Source organism: Ictidomys tridecemlineatus, chromosome 15 (genome assembly GCF_052094955.1).
Source record: "Ictidomys tridecemlineatus isolate mIctTri1 chromosome 15, mIctTri1.hap1, whole genome shotgun sequence".
NCBI classification, from domain to species: Eukaryota; Metazoa; Chordata; class Mammalia; order Rodentia; family Sciuridae; genus Ictidomys; species Ictidomys tridecemlineatus.
This window is the reverse complement of record NC_135491.1, coordinates 7,779,234-7,804,821: the sequence shown is the minus strand read 5'-3', so window position 1 is coordinate 7,804,821 and position 25,588 is coordinate 7,779,234. Positions and strand designations below refer to the sequence as shown.

Here is a 25,588-nt window from a genome sequence, read left to right as displayed (position 1 = left end):
AGTGTCCTTTGGGTAAAAGATGACTGGTATGTATGTTAGAAAAGGCTCTTTCCTGCCTGCAGAGCAGTATTCCACTGTCGGTGTACTGAAGTTCCTTTATAGCACTGAGCCAGCCATAAAAAGCAACGAACTCTGGTTACACCTCAGCGATAAGACAAAGCAGTGGTTGCTGGGGGAAGAATGCACTGCAAAAGGGGTGCAAGGCAATTTTTAGGGGTAAAAGAACTGAAAGTTGATCATGGTAGTTACATGACTCCACTCCTACTTCAAAATTCACAGCAAAATATTCACACCAACGTGTACAATTTACTGTATGTAATACTTTTAAAGACATTTTTTAAAACCCTGGAGTTTCTGCTAACTAATGCTTTCTATCACACCCCAAATTCGTGTACTAACGAGTCTCATTGGCTGTACCTCCAAAGGACAAACCCAATCAACCATGGCTGGCCACTCCACTAAGTCTCTCCTCCCATCTCACTTAGCATAAGCTCCCAAGTTCATTCAGCCAGTCAGCGGGGAACCGGATCCCCTCCCTACCTCCGGCTTGGGGGCTCCCAAGCCTCAACTCCTCGGGTCCTTTGCTGCAACCAAGCTGGCTGCGCACTGCTCCTCAGAATCACCCACAGCTCCTACCCCAAGACTAGACTGTCCTAGCTTCAGGAAGCTCTGTCCGTATAAGCCACCTCCTCCCGGTGGCCTTCAGTGACTGCCCGGCCAAGGAATAGCCACCCCCCCACACAGTGACATTCCCGCACTTTAATCACAATGGGAAGCTGCAGCCCCAGGGCTCATGGGGAATAAGACAAGGGAATCAAGGAGCCCTTTCTTACATTTGACCTTCCCAAACTTCCCTCAAGCCCTCCTGCTTCTCAGGTAGGCAGAAATTGGGGTGGAAGGCAAGAAGTGGCCCTAATCCCATTTTCCAGTTCCCGCTTCGCTAACTGACGCCCTCTCGCCCCGGAGCTTTGCTTTTCCAGATGCCAGGCCCGCTCTCCAAATGTCCCTCTTCCTTTGCCAACTCCTTGCCCTCGCCCCTCCGCGAGTCCCGGTTCCCTCCCCAGGCTCTCCGCCAGGGCAACGGCGAGCCCCGACTCCCTGCGCTCCGGGGCCCCGCCTCTGCGGCCCACCTGTTCCAGGCCCGCTTCCTCCTCCGCCCGGGCCCAGGTACACACAGGCCAGCCCTGGAACCCATTCAGCGGGCCCGAGGCCTCCACCTGGACCTCACCCTTATTCTCCCGCCTCCCCATCCCCGCCGCGCGCGTCCCGCGAACGCCGCGCGCCGAGCCAGCCGCCGGGCCTATCCCCGACCCGCAGCCCAGGGCCTCCAGGCGGCCCCGCCTCCCCGGCTCTTCCCACTGACCACGCCCGCGCGAGCCCTTCCCAGTCCCCGCCCCTAGGCAGACTCAGGGGCGCCCAGCCGGCCGGGTCCTCATCCCCCGTCCACGCCACCTGCCCCTCTCCTGCCGGCGACCGGTAGCCTGCTGCCGGCGCGCTCCCTTCTCCACTGCGCTCCCGGCCGCCTCAGCGTCCCCGCACCCGCTCCTTGGCCTGCCACCCCAACCCGACGAAGCCATGGGTCCGGAGGTGCGGCACGCTCGTCGCCCCAGCCCCAGCCCCAACGCAGTGGCCCCACTTGCCTCGCGCCGCTCCGCGCGCCGCTCCCCCGGACGCCACGCTCAGCTCGGCGCCGCGTACCCTACAGTCCCAAGTTCGCGCCACGGAATTCGCGCGCAGAACTCGGCGGGCGGGGCGGGGCGGGGCCGTGGGGGCGGGGCCTGGGTGCTGCCGGCGCCGCTGGCGCAGCACGGAGGACGCCGGGAGTCGTAGTCTCATCGTGAGGCAGCCTGGAAAGGAGGGTGAAGCAGGGCAAGCCCTCGCGCACAGCATGCTGGGAAGCGGCCCGAGCCAGCCCGAGCCTGCCCTCTCCTGAATGAGCGGGTGTGGCTGCAGGCCCCGGGGGTGACTGGCGGGAAAAGGGGATTTTCCTTTCCGAGGAAGCCGCCGCGCCGGGGACGGCGGGAAGAGAGGCGAGAGGCCGCGCGGGGCATCCCGGGAGCGAGGGCCGGGCCGGGCTTCGGCGCGGGGCATTGTGGGAGGTGGACGCCGCTCAGGGTTGGGTAGGTGAGTTGGGGGGGCGGGAAGGGTGCACATCTGGGGGAGCCGAGAAGCGCCGCTGGGAGAGACGGCGGGGCGGGAGGGGCCGCGGCGAGCGGGACTAGGAGCGCTTGGGGAGGCGGGAGAAGGCTGGAGGGAGGTGTAGGAGGGAGGGGAAGACGCCGGGCGTGGGGGGAGCATCTGGGGTAAAGAGGACCAGGAGCCCTGTCTTGAAACCAGAAGCACATTGTAAAGGACAGTGGCTCTAGCTGGGAGGAAGGGGCCGCAACTTGACCTGTAGGGCATACATCTTAGGAGGAGGTGCACCACAGATGAATATTGGTGATACCTCAGAGTTGGATTGTCCACAAGTGGGCCACACACCTGTAGGCAAAGGGTCCGAGAGTGAACGTGGGGAGCACATCTGGACATGAGAGCATCTCTGGGAAGCAGCAGCCACAGCTGAATGTGTTGATTCATAGGGTCACATCTGGGGGAAAGCCAACTGCTGTATATGGGAGATCTATCTGGGGAGGAGGGAGCCACAGGTGCATGAAGAATATGCCTGAGGATGAGAGGTCCGTGCTTGGATATGGGAAGCACATCTGGAGATGGAGCATCTGCAGACAGGGGCATGGATAGCCAAGTGTAGGCACCTGAAAAGGGGAGTTGCAGATGAATGGGACACTCAGATTATTGCCAAGGGTAGGAGATATATGCCAAGGGAAAGAAACCTTGTCTGAAGTTCAGAAAATAAGGAGTCATCTGCAGTTGAGCTTAAGGGCCATATTGGGAGAAGTAGCCCAACTGAACCTTACCTCAGTTAGAATCAGTTCCAGTGAGCCAGGGGGAAATGGGTTAAGGAGAGAAGAAAGATGGGGTGGAGATTCGTAACTAGAGAAAAAAATCTTGGTTCCAGCTGGGGTCCCTACAAGTAGAGATACCATCACAGATGGGGGAGGTAGGCTAAGGATATGAGATACCTTGGGTGGGGATGGTTCTGATGTATAGCACTACTCCCCCTCTCCACTCAGGGCCCCAGGATGGAACTGCTGGAGCCCCAACCCAGCACAGCTGCCGGGAAGGAAGAGCAGGAGCTGCTGGAGCGAGCCTTCTTCTCCTGGGCTGAGTTCAGCCGCTTCTTCGACAAATGGTGCCAGCAGCGGCTGGTCGTCTTTTCAGTCAAGAGCTCCACTCACGTGGCACGCAGCCCTTGGGCCAGCGCGCCCCCGCTGTACAGGCTCATCCACGTGCTCAAGTACAGCTACGTGCTACTGGTGTGCAAGGACATGCGCGCGGCCAACCAGCCCGCAGCATGGTGCGTGAGCCTGAGCTGCTGCTCCTCAGGGGGAGGGACACAAGGGGGGAAAGGGCAGGGCAGGGAGTCCCGCACCCAGACATGTGAGGGAGAGAGCCAGACTGAGGCTGCTAAATACCCAGAGACTGCGAGTCAAGGAAGGACGCTTAACTAAGATGGAGATGGAGCCCAATTTATAGACTTTAACAGAGGGAGGCACAACCAAAAGACAGGAAAAGAAAATTACAGAGACTTCAGAGCAAGCCAGAGAAAAAGAGCCATGTTTAGCACACAGAGAGAAAGAGTAAGAGACCAAATTGTAGGGAAAGCCACAAGACCTAAAGATTCCTCTGTCAAGAGAATACAATAGTTAAGTCGGGTGGGGGTGGGGGCATTGAGCAAAATCCCTGTCCTTCTAGAACTTTCAGACTGGATAGGTAGATGTACATCAAGCTCACAGGTAGCTCCCTACAGCTGTGAAATATGACAAGGAGGGGCAGGAGAACAATCCTGGGAAGCCAGTTCTCATTGATCCACATTTAAATAGCTCATTTAACTCAAGCCGAGTTTCTAGATTCCCTTGGACAGGAAAGGGAGCTAACGGCCATCTCTTTTTTAGAGCTTTGGTGCTCAGGTTTGTGCCAGACCCTGTGGCTCTACTGCTTCATGTTCAGTGCTCTCACTTTCCTTATCCTACCTGCTTGGCCTCTGCAGGTGTGTGAGTTTGAGATCCTGGGTTGTGGAGCCATAGATAAGAGTGGTGTGCTTTAAGAACACAGGCTATGCCTCAGGCTGCCTGAGGCCAGCTCTGCTGCCTACTAGACAGGTCTTTGGGCAATGGACTTCACATCTCCATGCCTCAGTTTTCTCAGCCCTGAAATGAGGTTGTTATAGTATCTGCCTCTGAGGGCTGTGTGAGGATGCCGTGAGATTGTGCAGGAGAAGGGTACTGCCCCAGAACCCAGGGCAGCTGGTTAAATGATGGCCGTAACAAGAGTCAAGAGCGCAGAATGAACTGTTCCTCTGTGGAGGATGAGTCAGTGCTGTTGAACAGGTGACTTCACCTTTCTGGCTCAGTTACCTCACTTGGAAGATGGAGGAGTCTGATAGGTTTGGTGAGGATCCAGTGAGCTGATGGATGTTAATTGTTCAGAAGCGCATCCAATACAAAAGAAGCACTCCACAGCTTTCCTCGCCCACAGTTATTTAAACATTTGTTGTGGGTTTACTGTTCTCTAGTTGCCTCTTTATTCTAGAAGGAGAGACTCAGGCCAAAAGCAGAACAGTGTCCATCCTGCTTAGTCCTCCCTACAGCTTGTGCCTAGAACCAAGAGATCTTTAGGGTGCTGGTACGTTCAACACATCACACGGCAGTCTAGAACATGGGCTTGCAAGAAGCTCAGGCCTAATCAGGAATCACTAACAGGGTCCAATTCAATGTAATATATTTATTGAGCACTTACTGTGTGCACACCTTTTGCTGGACATTTGGAACCCAGAGCTAGCTAGGCCCCTGAACTGCTCAGAATCTGATGGAGAAGACTAAATAAGTAAATGGAAGTAGTGGCCCATAGTTCCGAGAGTAAGATTGAATAGGACAAAAAGAATGTGGTCAACTTTACCTGAAAGCTTACTGGATGGTTTGTAGAAGGCTTTCTAAAAGAGGTGACCAGTAATTGGAACCTTGAAGGACTGTGTTTCTATCTTTATGTATGCACAGTGTTTGACTTAATAAGTACACGGTGCTTAGTATGTACAGGTAATGTCCCAATGATTATCAGAGCCCTGGGCAGGACAGACAGGGCTATAGAGTAGGTGAGGACAGTGCCTTGGGTATGGGCCTGGTGACCAGTTGGACCATGGGGTGGGAAGCTCAAGAGGGGTCAGTGACTTGGACCTATCAATCATTTCTGAGCTCTTACACCTACCCCCAACTGCTTGAAGCAGGGTCTCTTCTGTGTCACCACGGTCCCTGAGCCAAGGTCTGAGACTCAAATAGTGTGAGAAGAGGCAAGAAGTGAGGAATGTCTTCAAGGCCTGGACGTGGCAGGGCTGAGTCCAGTGGCTGAGATTTTATCCTGGGGGTGCCAGGGAGCCCCAGAAAGCTGTGAGCAAGATCAGCTCTGGGTGTAGCAAAATCCCTCTGAGCCACGTGGTAGACAGAATGGAGGAGAGCTGGGAGGCTGGAAAGGAGCCTGCAGCCTGGGATCCAGGAAACAGGGGGTTTCTTCCTGGCCATTCTTCCCCTCTTTCCAAAAGTTGCACAGTGACCCCCCTCCAAGTCTCCCTGCTGCTCCAGCTGTCCAACTGCCAGTCCCTCTCCCTCACCTCTGGGCACTTCCCTCTCTAGGTCAGGATTGCTCAACCTTTCCCAACACCCTCCAGCCTTTGAAAACATAAAGATATTTAAAACCTGAAAGATCAAGAGTAAAAGGGGCAAGGAGAGCACAAATAAATCAAAAGTACTTTTAGAAGAAGAAAAAAAATGTATTGAAAATAGTGGCTACTGCTTTTCAAGTGTTGGTTAGGTACTCACCCCTTTTCTACATTATTTAACTCTGTCTGTGAGGCCGATATTATTTCAGCCACAATTTCCAGATGAGGAAACTCAGGCACAGAATGGTCAAAGGACTTTCCCAAGATAGCACAGCTGCTAAGAGGGAGAACCAGAATTGGGACTCCACTGTCTGACTGCAAAGTCATGCTTCTTATAGCCATGGTCTTCCCTTCCCTCTGTCTTTACTTCAGTCAGTATGTGAGTTGAACATACCAGCACCGTAAAGATCTGGTTCTAGGCACAAGCCTCTTTGTCCAAGAGAATTGTTTTGAGCACTTGCTAAGTGCAGGGTATATATCTTCAATGCTGAGGTTTTCTGAGGAGTGTACAGAACAGACAGCATCAATCAAACCATCACCTTGGTGTGTGATGGAATTTGTCCTAGACCAAAGATGGTCAGGAAGGGCTTCCTGGAGGAGGTAGTGCTGGTTCTACAGTTGAAGGATGAGTAAGAGTGGACTAGGTTGACAGAAGGGAGAAGGGTGTTTCATGAAGGAGGAAGCACTGATGGCTGTGGAAAAATCTGGATGGTCCAGAGAGGTTTCCGAGGAGTGATGGGCAGGTGGTAGTGATGGATGGTTTTGATGGGATGGGAGGTGCATATCCTAGGGAAGGTGTGACAAGTGTCTAGGTCACCAAGTGGATTCAGGCGTTCACTTATCATACAGTTGTCCCTGGGGATTGGTTCCAGGATACCAAAATCCTCAGCTGCTGAGTCCCTTATATTCAATTGCTTAGTATTTGCACATAACCTCTACATCTTCCCATCTACTTTAAATCGTAGGTGACACACCTAATATGTGTAAATGCTATGTAAATTGTTTTGTGTTGTTAAGGAATTGACCAAAAAAAAAAAAGATCTATATGTTCAGTACACAAGTTATTTTCAAATATTTTGATCCATGGTTGGGTGAATCTGAGGATGTGGAACCTGTGGATATGGAGGGCCAACTGTATACTTCCTGAGCACCTGCAGACGCAAGGTACTGATCTAGGTGCTGGGGACACAAAGATGGGTAAAACAGACAAAAGTTCCTGTCCATGTGGAGTTTGCATTTAGAGTGGGGGATGGGTAGCATTATCACCCCGACCCACAGGTGGAAGGAAATTACAACATTGGGGTGTTGGGGCACTTGTAGGTGGTTATGTGAGACTTCATGCAGTGGGTGCACTGTTTTCTGGCAAGATGGATGGCTTTATGAAGTGGTGGCCTCCCCTGAGGGAAGGCCTGTCCTAGGGGCTGAAACTCCTAGGCTGAGAGAGGCCAGAGCAGTTTCACAAAAGTGCATGAACTATTCCAGGAAAAAGGCCTAGGCAGAATCCTGTGAACTTGCCATTTGGTACATCAGAAACAGCTGCATGTGGGACCTGGTGGCACTGTAATCCCAGTGACTCAGGAGGCGGAGGCAGAAGGATCAAGTTGGAGGCCAGTCTGGGCAAAGTAAAGGCTGGGAGATGTAGCTCAGTGGCAGAGTGTCCCTGGGTTTATTCCCCAGCACTGCATAAACAAACCAACACAAAACTGCATGTTGGCAGTTTCTTTTGCTTTCACCTGAAGCCGCATGCTGAGTGGACATTTGTTTTATTTATAATGATTTACATGCTTTAAATTTTTCTCAATTTGCATTATTTTCTTGCTTTAAATTAGGCAAAAAGTTTCTAACTCTAGCCAGGCGTGGTGGCACACACCTGTAATCCCAGAGACTATGGAGGCTGACGCAGGAGGATCTGAGTTCAAAGCCAACTTCAGAAACTTAGCAAGACCTGTCTCTAAATAAAATATTTAAAAGGACTGGGGCTGTGGCTCAATGGATGAGGGCCCCTTGGTTCCATCCTCAGTACCAAAAAAAAAAAAAGTTTCTAATTCTAGATTTTCTTAAACTGTCATGTAAGAGGAAAGGGGGGTGTCAAAGATCCCCTTTTGGTTTAACAAGAAAATTCTTGAGTATTTATCCTGGTGGTCCTGATGGGGGGTCCCTTTCTCAGGAGCACATGGAGAAAATGTTTGATCATTCTCCAGGGGGCACTACTGCCTCACCAGGAGCCAGGGCTTCTTCACTACTGGCTGGGCCTTGGAATGTTACCAAGGTCAACCAAGTAGGAGGCCTTGGGGCCAAGCCCAGCCTGTGACCCATTGTTATAATTAAAGCTTTTTGGGGACACAGCCACATCCATTCATTTGCACATTGCCTATGGCATGTGTGTGTAGAAGTTTATTATGTGGCCCTCTGTAGAAAGAGTTTCCTCCACAAACCTGAAACCTCCTGCCAACAATGCTGATGTCACACCCTCGCATGGAGAAGCACTGGCCCTTCCCCCACCTTCAAGGAAGCAGATGCCAACATGAACATTACCAGGGAGATGCATGTTGAGTCTTTTTGTTTCTTTTTTTATTGGTTTGGTTACAGTGCTGGGGATCAAACCCAAACACCGTTTCTTTTTCCTATTCTATTTCATTCTTCATCCTGGGGTTCTAACTGCCTGTGCCATGGGCTACACCCTGCAGCTTGAGGATCACCCCCCAGACAAGCTTGCTTACACTCAGAGGTGGCCTGGAGAGGGCCCAGTGGGATGCTGTTTGTGAGGAGGAAGACCTGGGAACCCTCCCAGCCAGAGAGTCTGCAGTGAGGCAGGGGTGAAGGAACAAGGCTGAAAAGGGAGCCTCTGAGCAGTAGCTGACAGGCTGCCAAGGGACATGGTGATGCCTTCTCTCTCCATCGCTGTTGTAATGAGCCACGACCACCACACTGCCCCGAGATGATAATTATTATTTTAGAGTTCTGGAGGTCAGAAGGTCTCACTACAGCCTGCGGTCCTCCCAGGGGCTCTGGGAGAACCTGCTTCCAACTTCTGGAGCCACCAAAGTTCTTTGGCTTGGCTCCTACCTCCATTGTCAAAGCCAACAGAGCAACATCTTTGTCTGTCTCTGTCTTTGGTCCACTTATTTCCCGCTCTCCCTTGAAGGAGATGACATGGGGTTCAACCAATAATCCAGAATCCCCCCCATTTTAGGACTTTTTTTTTTTTTTTTTTTTTGGTACCAAGGATTGAACTCAAGGGTACTTGACCAATGAACCACAGCCCTATTTTGTTCCCTATACAAAATGCATTATTCTGTATTTTATTTAGAAACAGGGCCTCACTGAGTTGCTTAGCGCCTTGCTTTTGCTGAGACTGGGTTTGAACTCACAATTCTCCTGTCTAAGCCTCCCAGAGCCACTGGGATCAAACTTTCAAAAAGTTTAATATAACATCATAAGGCAACATGGTGATTTTTCCCCAAAATCAAACGTGTGACTGGCACCCTGAACAGAAGCCAGAACATGTCTAACTCCCCCCTCGCACTGCCTCCCTCCCCTGAGGGTTAAGCCCAGGGAAATCGCTGTCTCACCTCCTCCCAACAGCCACTCGCTGCTGCCTGCTGTTGAAGTCTATCTGGCCTCTGATAGCTGGTGTGACAGGGCGTCCATGTTGGAGATCATATAGGTTGTGCCTTCTCAGTGTTGATGAGCATTTTACTCTTGGGATCTGCCACAACTTGCTTTCTCACTCTTGGATGTTGGGTTTCGTGTATTTGGCTGGTAGATGGCGCTGCGGTGAACAAGCCAGCTCACAGCACCTGCACGTCTCCTTTGGTGCCCATGTGCAGGCATTTATCTGGAGTAGGATGGCAAGGGCACAGGGAGGCGTGGGTCTGCCACACGGTTTTCCATTGATGCTCGTGTTGGTGGCATGATAGTTCTGGTTGCTCTGTGTCCTCGTCAAGGCTGCATGTTATCTCTCTCTCATGCTTTTTTCTTTTGTTTGGCTTGAGACAGGGATCTGGCTAGGCTGCCCAGACTGGCCTTGAACTCCTGGACTCAAGCAATCCTGCCTCAGTCTGACAGGCAGCTGGGACTACAGGCTCCTGCCACCATGTCCCTCACTGGTTTCTTTGGGTTTTTCACTGGTCATCTCCTTGATCCTTGCCCCTGGGTTATATGAAGTTGGAAAGCAGAGAAACACACCCTCCCTTGCTTAGGGGCACGTAAAACCATGTGGGAAGGTGAAGTCCATGATTTTGGTAGTAGCTGCCTCTGGGGGCAGAATGAAGAAGGGTTTGTTAGGGCAGAATTCACCCAGGGCTTCAACTTGTGATGCTGCTATTGATAAACCAGAAGCAGATACAAGACTAAGATGTTTTATTGCTGAAGTCTTTGGAGGTAATATAATAAAGCATTGGTTCACTTTGACAGCTGGTGGTGGGTACAGAATTTTCACAAACATTTAGTGCTTACTGTGTGCTCTACACGTATCAGTCCTTTCCATCCTCAACCCTATGAAGAAGGTCTGATGATTGTTAATCCACCTTTGAATATATGTGGAAACTGAGGCACAGAGACCTGAAGTGACTTGCTCAAGATCACACAGCCGGCATATTCTTAAAAGGCCCTCTACTCTTCTCTATGATTAAAACTTAATTATTTAAAAACAAGAAAGAAAAAAAAAAGAGAGGAAGGAGAGGGCGGCAGAGGGATGTGACCTGCGGTGGTGGTTCCTCCCGCAGGCCCCCCCAGCCCAGCTGCCCGGCCTTCATCACACTCAAGCTGAGCCCCCTGCGGGACCGACTAGTGGTGTCCGAGTGCCAGCTGACCCACTCGCACCCGGCCTGCCCTCGGGAGTTCGCCTACCACTTCCGCCCTGGGCACCTGCTGGCCAACGCCTGCCTGCCGGTGCGCATCACCAACCAGATCTCCAAGCAGTTCGTGGCCCCCGCCGACGTGCGCCGCCTGCTGTCCCACTGCAAGGGCCCCGACCATGGCGTGCTGGACGCCCTGCATGTGCTGGAGGGGCTCTTCCGCACAGACCCCGAGGCCAAGGTAGGATCTCAGGAGACAGCGAGTCGCTTGTCCCTTCCCCACCCACTCTGCCCTGCACCCCTTCCCCGCACCCCTTCCCTGCACCCACGCATTCCTTAGCTCTGTGTGCAGCTGGCATGGAGCAGAGAGAGACTCCTCTCTGCCCTCAGTGAGCCTCCCTGTCCCCTGTGGGATGTGCACCTGTCCCCTGTGGGAATGTGCACCTGTTCCCTGTGGGAATGTTCTGATCCTGTGCCTGTGAGCGCTTGAATTGTGGCCAGTGTGAGGGGAACTGGATGTGTTTAATATTAATTCATTGAAATTCACATAGCCATTTATGACTGTTGGCTACTTGCAGTTCCAGTAGGAGAAAGCAGCAGTGGACAAACACATCCAGGTGTCAGTACTGCGGGGGGGGGGGGGGGGGGGTGTAGGAGGGGGAGGACGCCAAAGCTGGCAGAAGATGCTAATTGTTTTTAAATTAAACTACAGATAGAAAATGCACAGTACAAAACGATCAGTATGTAGTTTGAAGAGTGTTCACAGGGTTCCACGCCCAGATCAAGAATGAGAAGGGGGTGCTGTGCCCTAGAAGGTGACCAAGTGGAGACCTGTATTGCAGAGCAAGGCCGGGGCTTTCAGAGAGGCGCTGCAAGGGTGCTGTTTGATCTGAGTGGTCAGGCAAGGCCTTTTTAAAGAGAAGGTGAATCAGGGAAGGGACGGGACGCCCATGTCGTCAGAGGGAAGAGCTCCAGGAGAGGGGACAGCCAGTGCCAAGGCCTAGAGGCTGGAGCAAGTTTGGCAAGTCGAGGGTGCTGCCCTTCCATCTCTGCAGACCAGGAAGGGGGGCTTGAAGTTTAATTTAAAAAGGCAAGGAGGGGGAAAACTGGTATCTCCACATGGCTGTGTCTTTGTCTTTCAAGGGTGGAAATGAACTCAGCTCAGGATAGAGCTGAGATGTGCACCCATCCCCCTGGGACAGGCCCAGAGTACTCACCCATCACCTGGCCAGTAACCGGCCTGTATCCTCAGATAATGCTGATAACTTAGCTAAAGTTTTCAGTGTGTCAGGCACTACCCTAAGTGCTTTCCATATCCTCCTTCCTTATTCTGTTCTTTGTCCTTTGTTTGTTTGTTTTTTGATCTGAGGATCAAACCCAGGGCTTTAAGTGCTTACCACTGAGCTCCATTCCAGCCCTTGTTGTCATTGTTGAAATCTCACCTCAGAAGAATGAGGAAGGCCTTCACTATTCTCAATCCCCATTTTACAAACAATCAAAACCCCTGAGGCATTGAGAAGTCAGGTAACTGGCCCAGAGTCAGGGGCTGTTTAATAGCAAAGCGGAGTTGGGGCCCACAGTCTGGATCCAGGCTGTAGCCTTCACTGCTGTGCCCTTGCCCAGTTGGAAGCATGGCCCAGCCCCACTCCAACAATCCCATCCTCCAGAAGGTAAGAGCCCTAAATATGTCAGTTTGCTGCCCTGAGAAAAATGAGGGTACGCACACACAAACTCCCTACTTCACTGGTCTTCACAGAGCTAATAACTGTCACCCACTGTCCCCACTGAATAAATAAACCTCAGGTGGTCTCCCCAGAAGCACCCCGCAGGTCTTCCATGAATTAAAGCCATTTGTGGAATGGGATTGGCTTTAAAACTTCCATCTTGGATGCTGCCAACCCAAACTCGGTTTAATGAAAAGCCCCTTTTTCACCTCCTGGCCCCAGGTCCCCTCCTCACAGGTTAGCAGAGTTACCAGTTGCTCATAGATTTAATATCTTATTCTATGGCCCAGCATTGACTAGTGGATCTTTCTACAATGATAGAAACATCTGTGTTTTCCAGTGTAGTAGCCACTGGCTCCTGGGACTACTGACCACTTTGTTAGTATGAATGAGGAACCGGAGTTTTAAAACTTAAAGTAATGGAAATTTCAATAGCCCCATGTGGCTGGCGGCTTCTGCGTTGCACACACAGTGCTATAAATGTGCAGGAAGTTTGCATTTCTGTATTTTTAACCTCATTTACTCCCCCGCCCCTGCCACTCAGCAGGGCTGCGTGTTCTGCACACGACTTTGCTTCTGGCTTTATGTGTAGGGGAGGGCCAGGGGTCAGCGTCTTTTATTCTTCCTCTGGGGCTGGTCAGATCCCCCTGAGAAAGCTCCATCCTCCTGGCTGAAGGATGAAGGCCAGGCTGCCCAATTCTGTAACCTCATGGGGAAGAGGCAGGGGAGCTGGCTCTTGGTCAGCAAAATGCACCCAGACCCATGTGGGGTTCCCCCTCCCTCATCCTGAGATGGGCCTGATTCCCCAAGGCCAGTGCCCCTTTCTGCTTTACTATCTACAGTAATGGGGACCAGCAGACAGGGTAGGAGGAGGGAAAGGTGGGATTTGGAGGTCAAGTTGCTTCTTCACGGCACCTGTATTGTAACTTCTCACTGCGGATTTGCCAGGTCTGTAGGAGGACTGTGCGGTTGGTACTCAGTACTCTCTAGCTCTGGCTTAAGGTTTATGGAGGTTTTTTTGGTAGGAGAGGAGTCAGCTTGCTCTTCTGTTTTCCAAATTCCAAAGCTTGGTACCTGCCATCTTTCCTATTGCCCCTGTCTTTCAGGTTGTAAAAAGTCATTCCTGTAGATGGGTTTGAAGTTCAAAAGAAAGTGAGATGTGTCCAGGCCATCACTCACATATTTCACCAGCTTGCTATCACTTAAAGGGTTTATTTAAAGAGTTCTGCATTATTAATATGTCAACAATTATTTTAAAAAAATGCTTTATTGTCATTCCAAGACTAGCTAAGCAAGTGTTATACATTATTCTTTTCTATTTGCAGCAGTCTTCCAAAGGAGAATGTATCTCTTTGGGTCACTGTAACAAAATGCCCAAGGCAATTAATTTATAAAGGGGAAAGTTATTTATCTCACAGTTCTGGAGGTTCCAGTCCGAGACTGGGCAGCACAGCTGTGGGGTGACTTGGGTACAAAATTGATAACTGTAATTGGTGAAAGCAAAAGATTGGAAACAACCAGATGTCACCAGTGGGTGATGGTTGGTTATTTAATCTATGGCACATTCATCCATGACACACTATGAAGTTCTAAAAAGGAATGAGAAAACTCTAGGCCCTGATCTGGAAAGATCTCTCAAATGAATTTTTTAATTAAAAAAATCATATATATATATATATATATATATATATATTTGTAGATGGACATAATACCTTTATTTATGTATTTATCTATTTATTTATTTTGTAGTGCTGAGGATCGAACCCAGAGCCTCACACATGTGAGGCAAGTGCTTTACCACTGAGCCATAACCCAAGCCCCTCTCAGATGCATTTTTGTGTTTAAGAAAAAAGTAAGTTGCAAAACTGCACATAATGCGCCATGTTATGTATAAATTGGAGAAAATAAGACATACAGGTATGCTTGCTTATATTCACAGAAAGAAACTTCAGAAGCATGCCAAGAGAAGTGGATGGGGTGGAATAGAGAGCAGAAATGGGATGATTAGAATGGAGAGCTGGGAGTGTGACATTTAATTGCTTAATTACATGAATTCCATCATTTTACTTTTGGGCCATGTGAAATTTGCACATTCAAACCATTAATTTTTTTTCTGGCACTGGGGATTGAACCCAGGGCACTTTACCACTGAGCCACATCCCCAGCGCTTTTTATTTTTTATTTTGAAACATGGCCTCCCTAAGTTGCTGAGGCTGGCCTCAAACTTACAGTCCTCTCAAGTTTCTTGGATTATAAGCATGTGCCACAATACCCAGCCCCAATAATTAATTTTTAAAAAGAAAATGAAAAGTGTGAAATAATCCCAATGTACTATACCCATTTAAGAGGAAAAATTAGGGGGCAAATGATGGGGCCGCGTCAGGCCTGGGGTTTGCTCTAGTAACAACCAGCCCTGGCATCTCAGTGGCTGAGCTCAGTGGGCTTTACTCACTGCTCACCCACAAGGAGAGGAAGCAGGAAATACTGCCAGTCTTTCATCTGGGCACCCAGAAGGACAGGCTGTACTCTATCTGTCTGGGATGGCAGTTAGGGCTCTGTTCAGAAGTGATGTCTGAGGTCATTTCTGCTCACAGTTCATTGGCCAAAGCAAGTCACATGGCCCTGCCTACCTGCAAATAGTAAGGAGAGGTGCAGAATTACCTAGTGTCCCGGATGGAGAGAACTGCAATTACTTAGAAAAGGATAAAGGACATTCTGGGGAGCCACTTCACCAAGACCTTCCCAAAACCCTGCCTGGATCTGGGGCTCAGGGTACCCCCTGCTCTGTAGACTCCGGGCCTCCTGCAGCTCACTCCCAGCAGGAGTGTTCTCTATGCTCAAGAGCCTATTTTTGCATTAGATCAGCCAACTTTGGAAGGACAAAATAACAGCTGCTAACTTCTATGTTGATATGTGCTAGACAGCTTTTTACACATTCTGACTGTGCTATGTGTGGCTTTGGGACATTGAACAAGTTATGAACAGGCTACCTAATTTCTATGAGCCTCAGTTTGGGGACAATAACAATAGATAATACCTTATAGAATAACAGATAATACCTATTGCTATGTGAGAAATAGGTTTGTATGTAACAGGGAAAGGAGAAAATAATGCCTAAAAAGTAGGAAGCTCTCTAGGTGTTAGCTCTCCAGCTAGTATTTTTATTCCCTCAATCCCCCCCCCGTCCCCCGCACATCAAAGTGGAAAATAGTACTCTTCTGATCTTGTGATAAAGAAAACATGGACTCAAATGTAGGAAGAGGCATAGGTAGAACATAGTGCTGTGATTTCTGGTGTTAGAAATAAAATAAAATAGAATCTTCTAAGGTAGATGCTTCTTCTGCTACCAACTTGTGTGTCTGGAGGTGACACCTACACTCACTTGGGTCCTCAAAGTCTGCTCCTCCCTGGGCTCCTGTGTCCCCCCAAATGAACCACCGTGCAGATGAACCACTGGCCAGAAAATGAACCACCGGCCAGAAAACTCTGGGTCAGACCTGTTTGGTCACTTTCACAAAGTCATGAGATGACCCTTACTCCATCAGAGGGAGACATAGCAACCTGGTCCCATTAGCCTTTCTGTTCAGCATGCATTCCGCACTCAGGTAACCACTAACACTCACGCCAGCACTGCCTGCGTGCTTCACATAGATTAACCCTTTCAGTCCACATATTATCTTTATAAAGTAGTTGCAGTTATGCTCCCTGTCTTTGCAGACAGGAAAGAGTGAAGCACAGAGAAATACAGACACACAGCTGGTGTGTAAACGTACGCAGCTGGTAGGTAGACAAACCTGGATTTGGATTTCTCTGACAGTCTGGCTCTTGGCTCTAGGAACTCTTAATTTTCTGATCCTTGTGCCTCAGCTGAAAGCAGCACCAACTGTCCTATTGCTCATTGACTCTTGACCATCCAACAGGGCAGGACTTGGGGCCTGCCTTGGTCTTTTTTTCTCCTTTGGCCTAGCGTAGGGTTTAAGGGAAAAGTGGGTATACAAGAAAATCTTATAGACTTTGAAGAAAACCCAAGATCAGGAATCAGAGTATTCCATGGAAGAGCAGAAATTAGCTTCTGGTTAGTCAAGTGCTTGCTTCTGGACAAGTCTCAAGGCAAATGTTTTACTGTCTATGTCTATTCCTGACTCCCAAGGAGAAGAGGATGTGAACTTCCCTAATTCTGTAGAAATGTGCACTTTATAAAAACCCATTATAGCTTTTATATTTAAGTCAGTTTCTAGACCATTGCTGTCCAATAAAATTTTCTGTGCTCATGGACATGTTATATATCTCTGCTGCCTAGTTGACACTAGCCTCATGTAGTTGTTGAACACATGAAATATGGCTAATGCAGCTGAGGAAATGAATTTTTATATATTTAATTTTTTTTCTTGCAGTGCTGGAGATGCATTCATACTAGACAAGGGCTCTACCCCTGGAGCTACATCCCTAGTCTTAAATTTTTAAATTTAAACATGGGATTCATGGCTAGCAGGACAGAGCAGGTCTAGATTGAACATCTACTAAGAAGATTAAATCATAGAGTAATGATGTACAGATTAATGATGGTCAAAAAATTGTTAGCAGTTATGTAACTCATGCAATTGTAAGCATACTGGTTTTTTAAGAAATATTTTTAATTTCAATGCTGAATATATTATTTCAGGGTTAGGAAAGCATTTCATTCTTCTTTTTGAACCGAACAGTAGGTTTGTTTTTGTTTTTTTTAAACAGAGCACAGCGCAACACTTTTGAAACGGTCCTGTAGGATGGGCTTGGGTGGTGCAGATGTTTGTGGAGAGACGTGTGGTCCAACTGGATTCAATCCTGCCTCATTCTGCAGCTGTACATCAGCTCTCTTAGGGACTGGCTGAGGGACCCCAGCCACTGGCACAGTATGGGGGACCCTGGCTCATAGCTACCAATTTCTCCTCCCCATCACGTGACTTTTTGGCAATAATGAGGCCAGAGTGACTGAGACCAAAGTGGGAGAGAGACAGAAGATGAGATCAAAAGGGCTAATTTCCCCTATTAGTCAGCTTTGTATCACTGTAGCCAACACCAGGCATGGGCTACTTGGGAAATAAGAAGAGGTGTGTTTTGGCTCATGGTTCTATGAGGTCCAAGTCCAAGATGGAGCTGCCCCACTGGTTTGGGGCTCTGGTGAGGATGGCACCTCGTGGTACCTATATAGGCCAAAGTAAGTACCCTGATGTCCATCCAGGAAGGAGAGAGAGAGAGAAAGGGACAGTGAGAGCCCAATGGGTCCCTCAGTTCCCTTGAGGGACACATCTCCAGTGACCTCAGGACCTCCCAACAAGCCCCACCACTTCCAGGCCAATGGCACCTCCCAATACTGCTGCCCTGATGGACAAGGTTTGAGCATATGGGCACTGCCCATATTCAAGCCACAGCATCTCCCAAGGCCCATAATTGTGATGTGGATTCTTGATCTTAATTGGAGTGGGAGGAGAAGGCCTGGGAAGCTCTTTCAAGCAGGGGAGGGAGCAATCTAATAGGAGTTTTGAAAATGCTTCTTGTTGCCACTGTGGGGAACAGACAGGGTGAAAGTGGACTCCTGAAGCCCAAGTGGGAGAATGTGGTGGCCCCAGCCAGGATGGTAGCCGTAGGGTTAGGGAGAAGTGGCTAGGATCTGGACTTATTCTGAGGAACAGTTCTGGGATTTAGGCATGGATTGCATGTGGAGGATGGAGAAGGAGAGAAAAGAATCATTGCCCCGAGTGTTGGGCCTGAGTAACAGGTGGATGGTCTATAGCTGGGATCTGCACATGCCAGGCCTTGCTGCAAACCTTGGACAGGACTGACCTCATTTTAGCCTCACCAGGACATTCCATTTTAAATAGATATTCTCATTTTGCCAGACAAGGAAATTGAGGGTCATTGAGGGGAATATCACTGCCCAGGGTCCCATAACTAATGAGGCAAACCTGAGATTCAAATGCAGTCTGTTACCTGAAACTCCACTCCTGAGAAGTGGCCATTGGATTTCCCTCCCTCCCTCCCTCCCTCCAGATGTTTCAAACTGTTTTCCTGGGACAGGTGCCTTGAAAAGCATCAGAGATGCAAAAGGGAACAACATTCTGGCCCTGTGGGGCTTATATCTTAGGGAGGGCCAACAGGTAGTGGGTGAATTGACAAAAAAGATACCAAGTCCTGGAGGGTGGCAAGTGCCGTGTCCCACAGGAGCTGGAGAGAGATGGGGCCTTGGCTTAATTGGGATGGTGGTGTTGGGGCAGAGCTCATTATTCTAATATTGAACTCTTAGAGAGCACTTACAACTTGTCGAATGAATAACAATAGTGATGCTATTTGTGCCAGGAAAAGTTCTAGATGCATTTCTTCCTAACAATCAGAGGGATTTTTTTTTTTTTCTGGTGGTACTGAGGATTGGACCCAGGGTTGCTTTACTACCCAGCTACATACTCAGCCCTAGTATTATTACTACTATAATTATTATTAGGGTCTTCCTAAGTTTTCCAGGCTGGCCTCAAACTTTGTGATCCTCCTGCCTCAGCCTTCCAGGGTACAGGGATTACAGGCGTGCCACTGCCCACTGAGGACTGTTCAGAGAGGAACTCTATTACCACTTTACAGATGAGAGGGAGATTAGGGAAATTTCAGGAGCCAGCCAGCCAGGAAGGGTCAGGACGTCTGGCCTCAGGGGCTTTGCTTTCAACTGCTGCTCTCTTCTGCTGGAAGAAATGAGTATTCAATTCCTAGGGCGAGAAGTCTCAGAACCCAGAGGGTTTAAGGAGGAACTGAACTAAGATACTGAGAGGGAAAGTCAAGCAGTTAGGCTATGGTAGGGGTAGGACTCAATCTGAACGTTCTACCTCTTTGGTCCACCGTTTACCACTAGACTGCCTCCTAATTTAGCCCTAGGAAGCCCCAGCATGGAGGAGTAAAAAAATATTTCTGGGTCCCATCCAGAGTTTCAGCCTTAGTAGGTCCTGGGTAAACCCCACAAGGTGTATGTCTATCTGTCAGCTGCTGCTCCTGGTCCAGGGCCTATACTGTGAGAATCACTGCCCCTAGGCCGCCTGACGACTCATGAAGCAATGAACACTCCGTTCCCAGCAGGAAAAAAATGAAGCTAGGCAAAAAGTGTGTGTGCAGATATCATATTGCTAACAGGTCGTGGTGCCTGGATCTCAAACCCAGACAATCGGGCTCAGTCTGCTTTTTTTTTTCCCCTTTGGCCGCTGTCTGGGGAGCTGGGCGGGACGGTCCCTTTGTTCCCTGACCTCTTTCCTACCTCCTTGCCCTCGCCTGCAGGTGAAGCTGGTGTTCGTAGAGGATCAAGCTATGGTAGAGACTGTGTTCTTCCTGACATCGCGCACCAGGGCGCTGTTGCGGCGTTTCCCGCGCATACTCCTGGTGGATCGACTGCCTGGCCTGCAGGGCACACTGGACCTGCTGGCAGTGCTGTGCGTGGATAGCGCAGGACGCGCACGCCAGGCTGCCTGCTGTGTGGCGCGCCCTGGCACGCCAAGCCTCCTACGTTTTGTGCTGGTCTCATTGCTTCAAAGCGCACCCGACGTCAAGGGCCGAGTGCGCTGCCTCACTGCGGGGCCAGAAGTGGCAGCACAGCTGCGGGCCGTGCGCCAGCTGCTGCCATGCGCACGAGTGCAGATCTGCCGCGCGCAAGGCCTCGAGACGCTCTTCAGCAAGGCTCAGGAGCTGGGCGGTGCCAGCCAAGAAGACCCAGGTCTGTGGCCCCTGCTGTGCCGCCTGGCCGGCGCGGCATCCTATGCAGCCTACTCTGAGGCACTAGCTGAGCTGCGTGCCCAGGGCCCAGCCGCCTTTGTTAAGTACTTCGAGCACAACTGGGCACCCCGCCATGACATGTGGGTGCGTTTCCGTGCCTATGAAGCATCCCGTAATCTGGATGCGTGCGCCCTGGTGCGTGGCCACCGCAAGAGACTTCTGCGCCGCCTCAGCCCCTCACACAGTGTGGCACAGTGCCTTCGCGACCTGGTGGCCATGCAGTGGGCGGATGCAGTGGGGGAGGCAGCCTCCGAGGGCGCTGATGGTGATGGAGCATGGCTGGACAGCCAGCCCGGGAGGGGGGGAACCCAGGTCGAGAATGAGAGGGTGAGAGGTCTGGAAACCAGTGATTGGGGAGGAGCTCAGCTAGAAAGTGAGAAGGGGAGGGGATTGCAGGCCAGAGAACAGAGAGGAGTCCAGTTGGAGAACCCGAAAGTGAGGGGGCTGGATGGGATTATCTGGAGAGGGACCCAGTTAGAGAAAGATCACTTGAGAGGGCCAGAGATCAGAGACTGGAGGGGAGGCCAGTTGGAGGATCAAAGGATTAGGGTGTTAGAGATCATAGAAAAGAGGGGAACCCAGTTTGAGTCTGAAAAGGTAGGAGGTCTTGAAGGGAGCCCCTGGAGGGGAGTCCCGTTGCAGGAAGAAAGGGCAAGTGGTCTGAAACTCGGAGACTGGAAGGGGCCTCAGGCGGAAGTGGACAAGGACAAGAGACTGGGTCTCAGAAACTGGAGTGGGATCCATTTGGAGAAGCCCCTGGATTTAGTCCCTGAGAACGGAGATCGGAGGGGGTCCCTAGGGGGAGAAGAGGGGAGGAGGGGGCCAGAGCTAGCAGAAGAGAGGGGAGGGAGGTCGGGGGCCAAAAGAAGACGAGGCCTGGAAGACATAGTTGTGATCCAGCTCGGGGACACCAGGGTCACAGATGTGGCAAATGGAGACGGAAAGGGAGCCCCATCCATGGGCCCCACAAACAGAGCAAGACAAGGGCTGGACACAGGAGGGAGGGGTCCAGGGCTGGGGAATGGGGTCCTGTGCACTACCCCCATGGGAACTGTGTTGGAAGGCAATCCAGAACGGGCAGTGATGAGGAGTGAGTCCCCAGCTGCAAGGGAGACCCTGCAGGAAGGAAGTGAAGAAGGCCCAAGGGAACCAAAGAGGCTTTGCTGCCCCTCAGGAGAGGAGGAGGTAGACTGGGAGCCACTGGCCAAATTCCGAGCAGCCTGTGGGCCAGAGCTGGCAGACCTGGTGGCTGAGGAGCTGGCCTTCGCCAGGCAGCACGGGACCCAGGGTTTCCACTGGACCGGAGCTGGGTTTGCTCTTAAGGATGGCACCTCAGACTTCTTCCTGGACGGAGCGCTGACCCACTGCAGCTGCTCCATCCATGCGGCTCGACACCTACCCTGCCGGCACCTCTTTGCAGCCCGCCTCCTCACCGGGGCAGCCTTATTCCACATGGACCTGCTCAGGGATTGCTGGGGGAGCACCCAGGAACCCTGACCCTTCTGCCCTCTACCTGCCACCCTCCACTTGGAGGGCATTCTTCAATCCCAAAGATAACAGTGCTGAGGCCAAGGAGGGCACCCCAGTCCCTCTGGTCACCTCCTGGGTCATCCAGGGACTTCATCTTGGCAGTTTGCCTCTCTGGGTCCAAGGGGAAGCTGGCAATGGTCTCTGAGGTCCTAGAGCCACAGCAGTGGAAACTGCTGATGGGTGGATTCAGACGGCTTCCCTCGGAAGAGGAAACGTGATGAGAGGTATAAACAGGGTCAGGCCAAGGTGGAAAGCAGGAGAGGGGTGAGCTGGGGGGAGGGAGCAGTAGTGGAGGGAAGGGATGACACCAGGATGTGGGGAGGGTCTGGTCCGAATTGAACTCGTCTGGCCAGGGAGTGCACAGGGGGTGGGGGAGCAGAGGAGGACAAGAAGACATGGAGAGGAAAGGGCAGAGAAGATAAAAGGGGAGACCCATGGAGGAGAGGACACAGGAAGATGCCGAAATGGAAAAGAAGTAAGGAAATGCAGGGGAGGCAAGAGAGGGTGAGGGTGGGAACCAGGAAGAGGAGGAGGAGACAGGGAAGAGGGAATTTTAAAAGGAGATGAGACAAAAGAGAGGTAGAGAGAGAACTGAGAGGAGAATGGTCTGGGTGTTTCTCCACTTGGCTTTTCTTCACTTTCTGGTTGGCCATTCCTGGAAAAAGGGGGAAAGGGCAACAGGGGTCTGGAGGGATGGGCTGGAGACTCTCCTTAGGAAGGGGAACTGTCTGAACTATTGTGCTTAAAGACCGGAATAAAGCAGTACTATTTTGGTTTCCATGCTGAGTTCATGGCTTCAGGGGGAAGGTGGGAGGTCCAGAAGCAGAAGAAAATTGAGCTGGCTAGTGTCCCTCTATTTTCTATCAACAAAGCCTCCTGGGGCCAGATGGATGGAGGAGCCATGGCAGCTCAGGCCTCGTCTTTCTCCTCTGGACCCTCAAATGACTGGCCCCTGCTGATCATCTTTGCCAGTGATTGGTTTGAGAATGGACCTGTGACCAGTCCTAGCCAATGAGTCTGCTCAGGTTGGGGTGGAACTTCTAAGAAAGATTCCCTCATTCCTAAGAAGTTTCAGAATGAGATGGTCTGGTCTAGACCTGCTTTGCAGTCACCCTGAGATGGTGTGAGTAAGAACCCACACTGTGGAGGACTGAGCTGAAAGATGAAGACAGTCTGACCTTTGCTTGGCTGATGGGAGTTCCTGGAGTCTGCTCTACCACAGGACTTCTTAAATAAAAGATACCTTAGTGATTTAGGGAAGTTCAGTTGGGGTTTCTGTTGTCACAACTGATGTAGGCTAGAAAGTCCTGGTTGAGGTGACTGAGCACTTCTCAAAATTGTGTTGAGATGCAGTTGGATTCAGTAGGTCTGGAGTGGGGCCTGCAATTCAAGCAAACTCTGATAATGCAGTTGCGGATGAACAGCAACAAAAGACAGTTCAGAGGTTCAAGTTGTGAGAAGTCAAGGGCTTCAACTGATGCTTAATGCTGTAACAATGTCAGGTTTCTCCTCTCATTTCTCCTGTTCTTTGTGGATTCCTTCCAAAGAAGGCCCTCTCTTGACTGAGAAATATAGCTACTTGAAGTTCTGGTAACTTCATGGCTCCATGGCAAAAAGACTTTTCTACCAGCACCCATATAGTAAATCTCAAGGAAGAAACTGGACTTAATAAAGTTATCTGATATCTCTGGGTACATTAATGCTGTGTAAACAAAAACAGCACCTCAGAGATATAACAATGAGCCCTTATGGCTTATGTGTCTTGGGTCATCCAGGGGGTTGGCTAGACTTTTGCTTTTCAAAGTATGATCCACAGAGCAGCATCATTGAGGTTTCCTGGGAGCTCCATTAGAAATACAGAGCAGGAAGAGATAGATGTATGGTCAGCAGAACAGGCCAGGGTAGATGATTCTTCTAGAACTGAAACTTGAAAGACATGTTGGCTAAGAAAAGAGGATGAAGAAGTACATCCTTGGCAGAGGTAGCAGCATGTACAGTGATATTTTGCCCTTGGGAAATGCAAGAAGGGAAAAAAGAAAAAACAAGGCTAGTGGCCTTTACTCCTCTCTATATAGTCCAGCTTAATATCTCACATGCTCATCCCACAAGTGAAATCAGTCCCTTCAAGGTCTCTGCTGAAGTATCGTATCTTCCTGAAAGCTATCCCTGAGCATTCTTTCTAAAGTCACTTTACCCTCTTTCTACTTTATTCTTAGCACTATTTCCTGGAATCATACCATAGGGCTATTTACCAGTTTAGCATTGTGGTTAAGTTTATCAAGTATGAAATCCCAGCTCCAACCATGTGGCCTTCAGTTGCCTGACCTCTCTGTATTAAGGTTTGGGAATAATAATAGAACCTACCTCGGGGCTTGGGGTAAATGGATTAGTATATGTACCAGTGTTTTAATGTTGCCTGCATTTCCGCAACCCCCAAACCACCCCAATTACCTGTTAACACATATTGTGTTTTCCATTGACCTGTGTTTGCAATTATTAACAATCGTCCCACACACCAAAGTGAGAGATCGATTTTATTCTCCACTGTACCCCAATGCCTGTGCAAAGTAACCTCTGGTTTAGAAAGATCATAGAATAAAATGGCAGACTGGCTAGGAGGGCTGGCGCGTCATCATTTCTTCGTTGCTAGGATGGGGATCACGCCGGCTCTGGTGCCTGGCTTCAGTAACCTTGTTCCTGCCCCCATCCCGCTCACCATTGGCCGGCCACCGGTCCCTGCTGCGGCGGCAAACACGAAACTACAACTCCCAGGAGGCGGAGCGCCGCGCCCACGGCCGTCGCACCGAGAGTGCGCGCGCGGTAGGAGCCGCCGTTGGCGCTCCGTCTGAGCTGTGCGGGCTGCTTGGGGCTTAGTCGGGTGCCTGCGGAGGAGTGCCGAGCACTCCTCCCATTTTGGGTCCCCTGTACATCTCAGGGTCCTAGAGGTTTGGGCCCAGGGTGCCGGGTCTATGGATGAGGGCCACTGGGAGGGGCATTTTCTGGTCTCCATGGTAACGGGCGGTCTCGGCCGGCGCAGAAGGGGCTGGAGCCACAGATTGGCGTTGCCGTAGTAACCCTGTGGCGGGGAGCTGGGGATAAGGACATTTTGCCAGGAATGAGAGTACCAGCCCGGGAACCGGGGTGTTCTCGAGGAATGGAGAGCGTGATGGAGGAATCGGTTTGCAATAAGAGAGCTGAGCTGATATTAGAGGGGTTCGGGTATTTTGAAGAAGTGGGAATGTTTTGATAAATCCGTATATATTGAGGGGATTTAGGGAGATCGCCAAGAAATCGGTACCTGAGTAGGTAACTGGGATGTTTTTTGGGGGGTGGAAATGCAGGAAGTAAAGTTGGGGCGCTAAACTCATCATCTCACAGCAGTCTGTAGCGCTCCTAGGAAGTGCAGGCACTGCCAGACGTCAGAATCCCGTGGTGACTTTAGAGGGACTTGGGTTTTGTGGAGAAGTTAGAACGATATAGGAATGGTGGCTCCTGTGCGCTGCGGGAGCGACTGGACCTGAGTGAGAGGGTGAGAACTGAACGAGATGGATTGTGCAGGATCTTGCATATCAAGGTTAGAAGTTTGACCTTTATTCCGAATGGTTTGTGAAACTATTGGATGCCTTCCTGAAAGAGTAACATGTTTTTAAAAACGTTCTTCTGGCTGCTCTGAGAATAACCTAGGAGGCAAGGATGGAAGCAGACCAGTCAGGAGGCTTTTGCAGGCATCCCTAGGAGAGGTGTCAGGATGAAGATGCCCTGAAGTGGGCAGGGAGCACTGATAGACAGAGAGCCACCTGGATTCAAGAGAGTCTCGGAAATAGAATGAACAAGGCACTTTGAGAAACAGGAACCTGATGGGGAAAGATAAGCTTTAACTAAATGGGTTAAGGAAGTAAGTAGGGAACAGCTTAGCAAGGTATTAATTAACTGCAGACAATCTGGATTCTGATTCCAGTTTGATTATTAATTGCTCTGTG

General features: G+C 50.4%; 2 protein-coding genes across 10 annotated transcripts in view; one reads left to right on the top strand and one right to left on the bottom strand.

The window, feature by feature from the left end:
• Lig1 (DNA ligase 1) overlaps nucleotides 1-1,844 on the bottom strand; it is a 33,486-nt gene extending 31,642 nt beyond the window's left edge. For 4 of the 7 annotated variants that reach the window (XM_013363507.4, XM_040279971.2, XM_040279972.2 and 1 more), the window contains exon 1: nucleotides 1,641-1,844. The gene's annotated coding sequence lies outside the window, so the exon portion shown is untranslated. Of the gene's footprint in view, nucleotides 1-1,130; nucleotides 1,355-1,452; nucleotides 1,474-1,640 lie in introns of those variants that run through there. The other 3 variants (XM_078031736.1, XM_013363508.4, XM_013363505.4) reach the window with 3 other exon arrangements.
• A 44-nt stretch (nucleotides 1,845-1,888) lies between these two features.
• Nucleotides 1,889-22,386, top strand: Zswim9 (zinc finger SWIM-type containing 9). Of its 3 annotated transcripts, none has more exons than XM_005336622.5 (4): nucleotides 1,889-2,124; nucleotides 3,132-3,415; nucleotides 10,498-10,810; nucleotides 19,587-22,386. In XM_005336622.5, the coding sequence occupies exons 2-4, from the start codon at nucleotides 3,141-3,143 to the stop codon at nucleotides 21,573-21,575; spliced, it is 2,577 nt and encodes an 858-aa protein (XP_005336679.2). In that variant the 5' UTR covers nucleotides 1,889-2,124; nucleotides 3,132-3,140; the 3' UTR covers nucleotides 21,576-22,386. The 3 variants fall into 3 exon arrangements, with proteins under 3 accessions (XP_005336679.2, XP_013218985.2, XP_040135907.2); XM_013363531.4 differs by having other exon boundaries at nucleotides 1,890-2,120; XM_040279973.2 differs by lacking the exon at nucleotides 1,889-2,124 and adding an exon at nucleotides 2,292-2,675.
• Nucleotides 22,387-25,588: the final 3,202 nt, after the last annotated feature.